Source organism: Anopheles aquasalis, chromosome 3, assembly GCF_943734665.1.
Source record: "Anopheles aquasalis chromosome 3, idAnoAquaMG_Q_19, whole genome shotgun sequence".
In the NCBI taxonomy this organism is placed as follows: domain Eukaryota; kingdom Metazoa; phylum Arthropoda; class Insecta; order Diptera; family Culicidae; genus Anopheles; species Anopheles aquasalis.
The window spans coordinates 66,391,049-66,396,048 of record NC_064878.1 but is presented as its reverse complement, the minus strand read 5'-3'; the positions used below and the strand labels follow the sequence as shown (position 1 = coordinate 66,396,048).

The following is a 5,000-nucleotide window of genomic DNA, read 5'->3' as shown; positions in this document are numbered from 1 at the left end:
GTCCTGGAGGTCTGCCAGCCGGCAGGGAGCTATTGTCCGGGAGTTACAAGTTTTTGTTTACCGATCCCAAAGTTTATGGCATCTTTTAAGCGAAGAAGATCCAGAGCAGCAACATCACCCAGCATACCCGCCCGCTGTGGACCCAATTGAACTGCGTCGCCTCAGACAATTAAGGTTCCAAAGGGCCGCAGTATCACTTCAGCAGCAGCAACCTCGGGGACGTTTGGTGTTTGGTTGCCAAGGAGACCACCATCAAGGCAGCTTAACTCGCTCGTCCTTTATCGCCCTCTCTCTTGCTCGCTCGCTCGTTTGCAGCCTCTGCAAAGCAATCATCCTAGTAGCGGATTGCGTTGCTTAGTTTCGCTTTTAGCACAACTAACTTGTTAATCTGGACCATTTCTGTACCAGCCAGGCCCGGGTAGGATGGGTGGCAGCCCATCTTGCTGCCGTAATTATAAACTTTTGCTCCATGTTTTCTGCCCCTGGACCCATGCTCTGGACAGGTGTGCCGAGGTTCTTGAGCCGCTAGAGCGGTGACTTCCTGATACGATGGACCGGTATCATTTGGATTACGGGATTCGTCGTCCGTCGTCACTTGGACGTCGACGAAGTTTGGTATTAAGCCGCGCCCCAAGCTAGCGGGCTTACGGATGCTTATGGGGGGAGTTTAGTGTTTTTTGGGTGCATAGTTATGCCAGCAGTACTCACCACAGGATCGCTGGGAATCTAATTTAAACTTTTTCCAATTCAAGCTTTCTTCGGGTTAGAGCCAACAGTTACAGCAATTAGATTGTGGTTTAGTCAAACAAAAACTCAGCCCAACATCATGGCCCGCTCCCGATTGAGCATGAAACAGCGACAAATATGTCGTCGATCACGATGGCGTCTGGCGAGATCATTTGAACGATCATCTCGTCGCTCTCGCGCGGCCGAATGACCGAAAACGGAAGAAGATGTGACGATGAGGGTGTGTGTTTGCTAATACCCTCTCCCATCGTTGCACGGCCACTGTCCTTGAGCCGGTTTGGTCGGACGGTCTCCCGTTTCGATTGCTCGCAACCATTTTGGCACTTTTTGGTGCTTTTGCTGTGTTGTATGCGTGTCAAACGAACGCAGGTGAGTAAGTGAGCGTGTGCTACGTTAAGTGATGATCACGGTCTTCACCCTCATCATCATCATCATCATCATCCCCTACCATCAACAACAACATCGTCACTTTGGCTCGCCATTCAGCTACGGCAGTACATTGTCTGCTCGCCCAAGGAGTCTCGAGTAGTGCATACGAAACGTATCGTAGTCGCAAACGACCTCAACCGGAGCAAGGGTCCTCTTTGGAGTCTCGCAGCAATCGACATAATCAGCGCATGGAGATCCCGAGGCGAGGGAATGAATGGCAGCAGCCACTGCGCCGAGCGTTTTGATCACTTGATCGCTGTCACTTGCGAAGACGCCGATCGAGGGAGCTCGTTAGGTGGACGTGTTAATTTTACAAAATTGACAAATGCTTTTGCCAGCGCCGGTCAGCGCTCGTCTCGTATCGTCCACCGAAGGTAAACAGGTTCGCTGCGCTGGGAGTGGCGCTGCCTGGCTGGCTGGCTGAGTGGTGGTGAGCCAAGCTCTTAGCATAGAGGCGTGAGTAGCAGCTCGAGCTGCTCACTGCTGCTCTACCCTGCTGCTTTCTACGCCGAAAGGTGTCACGATTTCGTAATTAGGAATTGGAATCTCGTGTGCGCCGGGTGGGGACTCCCCGTTAGCTGCTTTGCATTGTTTCATTTGATCGTCGTCGTCGAGAGTTCGATAATCGATGCTGAACCATAAGTGGTGGCGCTTCGTTGGCTCTCGCTCGTTAGCCATCATGTGTGATCCGCTGAGACGCGCCAGACACGGTTGTACCAGTTGCACTCGGCTATGTAACTGTGTGTAAATTGTTTTCCTAATTAGTGTTTCCCGTCTCAATTCCCTCCCGAAAAAAAAGCATCGAGCATGTAGAAGAGAAGAGCAGAAAGTAAGAAAACAAAAAAACCCACAAATTATGGTGCTACCTGTGCAAAGTGTTTGGTTATGGTTTCGTGCGTTCATACCATCTACATTGTGACATCAGCAGCAGCAGAAGCAGCAGAAGCAGAAGCAGCATAAGCAAAAGGTGTCAGTGAGTGTAATTAACCCGGCAAACCGGATGCGAAAGTGAGAGAAGATGGTGGTGCTCGCTGCAGTTCCGTTGCGGCGGAAGTGAGTGCGGAGAACGCGTGTCAACGAATGCTGCCAGCGCTTGCACTGTACACGTGTCACGTGACACGAAACATAAGCACGTTGGCCACCTGTTGTGTGATTTACATAACTGTGAAGCGCATTACCACACACCATTCGGTGTAAAGAACCTGTTCCCACCAAGGGCCAACTGTTTGTCAGCAACGTGTCAACCGTTCAACATGCTGTTTCGAGGATATTAAAGGCCAGGCGCGTTTCGGAAAGCGAAAATAAGAATGCATTTGTACGAGATACGAGTAGGAATGCTTCAGCAGTTTGCGTGCGTTGAAGTGAATGCGTAAGGCCGTGAACTGCAGAACTCAATGAACCCAACCTCACGGAACAGCAAGGACAGTGGCAATCGTTTAGAAGAATAGAGGAGAGGCACAAGCTCCACTTTGTGTGCAACGAGAGTTGCGAAGGATAAGGGAAGGTGCGCGAGTGTGTGAACGGGAGTGAACGAAAAAGCCGTCAAGGTGGCCGCGTCGAAGCGATCCCGAGGGACCTCGGCGTCCGAAGGTCGCCTTGCTGCAGGCACAACGACGACGGCGACGGCGACGGCGACGGCGACCGCGACGACGACACCGACAGCTGACACTAGCGCCACCGGAAACGTGACGACGGTGAGTGGCGGAGCCTCCAGTACAAGCGCTGGTGGTGAGGTGGCCGATCCCGGCACCGCCAGCCTGCAGTCGTCCCACTCGCGCCAAGGATCGGTCGATGGTGTGATGCAACGATGCGGTCTCTGCTCGATCATCTCGAGCCTGCTACGGCGGGCCATGTGCGTCGGATCGAGGCGTGGTAGCGGTGAATCGTACTATCAGGAGCTAGCGGAAACCAATGTAAGTAGCGTGCTTTCAGACCTACTCACTCATTAAGACGAATGAGGAATTAGCCGACAAGAGATTGGTCTCAGTAGAATTGCCAAGAACACAGTTCTCGAGCTTGCGCCTCTCCGTGGGAATACATTAGTCGAGATGATGGTCCATTCACTCTCAGACGGTGGCCCACACGTGCCTAAGTAATTCGGAGAATCGCAAATCTGCGCTGCAGGCGGTCGACTGTTTGTTTGTCCAAACTGTGGCCACTAATTGGTACGCCAGAGGTGCAGACGGGTGGGATGGGGCCTCCACCGTCACCTCACCCGCGTTCGGCGATCGTGAAATGATGTGTCGATCGTTGGTTGTGACCCTGCCGAAGACGAGGTGTTTTATTTTTAGTGGCCACCTTCCGCTACGAATCGCTTCGAGTTTGATCGGCATGGGAGGTGCATTAATCGATCGCCCACGAGCTATGATTTGCGTGACAAACGGTGGATTCTGTGGATTCGAATGATGTTAGGTGAGATTCCTTAACTGGTAGCTCTACATTGTGGCACCGAAGAGGGAATTGTTTATTTCCAATTTCGTAAGAAAGAAAGCTTCCGTCGAACATAGGGTTTGCCGAAGGATCCATGAAGTTTGCTTCCCTTTTTAAACGCTCCCTGGACGAAACCTTTGGCCAGCTGTCTTGGGTGGAGCTTCTTTTTGCAGATTAAACTGTTTAACAAACACCGGCACCCACGCGATCCGGTCGCCGCTTTCCCTTTGATGGGAATTGTTCTCGGAGACGCTCCCGGCTCTCCACACACACCACTTGCAGTCGTGTTTGTTGGCTTTTGATGGCCTGTTCGGGGATGGTTGGTGGTGGATGCAGTGACCTGCGAAAAGGTGGTAGCTGGCAGCAGCAATAAGAAGACGAGCACGGTTTACAGTGTTTATTTGTCCGATGCACATATTTGCATAAGCGTCCGATTAAGTAGTGTAAACACGTGCCGCTTTGGTCTTGGGTGGCGGCTGGTGGTCGCTTAACGTCTTGTTCGCACTCGCGCTCCCGCCTGCTACGCTTCGACGCGGAAGAGATTCTTGATTCGCTGGACCGTTCTCGTTGGTCTGCAGCACGACAAAAGAAACACCCCTGACCGCATGGCACACACAGAGAGCGCGTTATACTAACCGTTCTTTACACTTTTATGCTTTTTAAAAGTAGAAAAACCGGAAAATTATCGAAACATTTGAATTTGTTAACTTATACGAGCTAACTAAGATGCCTGCGGTCTGCATGATACAAAAAAGGGAGCTCCATTTGTTCAAAATTGTCATCTCATGGTAATTGTGGCCCTTCAATCGCTTCGAATCATGCAGGAGAACATTCAAACATTCGAAGAGCATCGTCAACTAGCAACGAGGGTGAAACGAGAAAGAAAGCTCGCCCTCAGCCAATGTGTGCCCGAAATGGAGGAAAAATAGGAACAACCCTCAGGCTCGTACGAGGACGTTCGACGTTCACAAGCCGCGTCTCGGCTTCGAGTGAAAATCAATAAACGTTTCATCCCGGAGAAGGCAAGGGCTGTGTGTTCCAGGAAGCGCCCAAAGAGGCAAAGGCGCACAACCGAAGGAAATGTGATGAGTGCACGCTGTCAGCAATAATGCCACGAGTAAAGCGCCAATGTACTGTGTTTGCGCACCGACCATCTACAGTGAACGGTCCCTTGGTGACGCTGTTGTGGTAGATGTTGCAACTCACCATGTCTTCCTGATGATGAAATTTCATTTTCTTTTCACTGCTGCTGATGCCCCTCGTTGCCAATGGAATATCAACAATTTACTCGCACTCACTGAAGTTGATGGTCAAAGATGTTCACCGTATGATGCTCCTTCAACGAGGCCATGCGGTTTCCTTTTCAAACTATTGTCAATCGGAGAATCATTTCT

At 51.1% G+C, this 5,000-nt stretch overlaps 1 protein-coding gene across 6 annotated transcripts in view; it reads left to right on the top strand.

Moving 5' to 3' along the window:
• Nucleotides 1-5,000, top strand: part of LOC126578852 (uncharacterized) — an 83,951-nt gene that overhangs the window by 6,199 nt on the left and 72,752 nt on the right. For all 6 annotated transcript variants that reach the window (XM_050241797.1, XM_050241799.1, XM_050241800.1 and 3 more), the window contains exon 2: nt 1,976-3,089. In XM_050241797.1, the coding sequence (XP_050097754.1) occupies nt 2,976-3,089 (114 nt within the window). In that variant the 5' untranslated portion in view covers nt 1,976-2,975. The remainder of the gene's footprint in view (nt 1-1,975; nt 3,090-5,000) is intronic.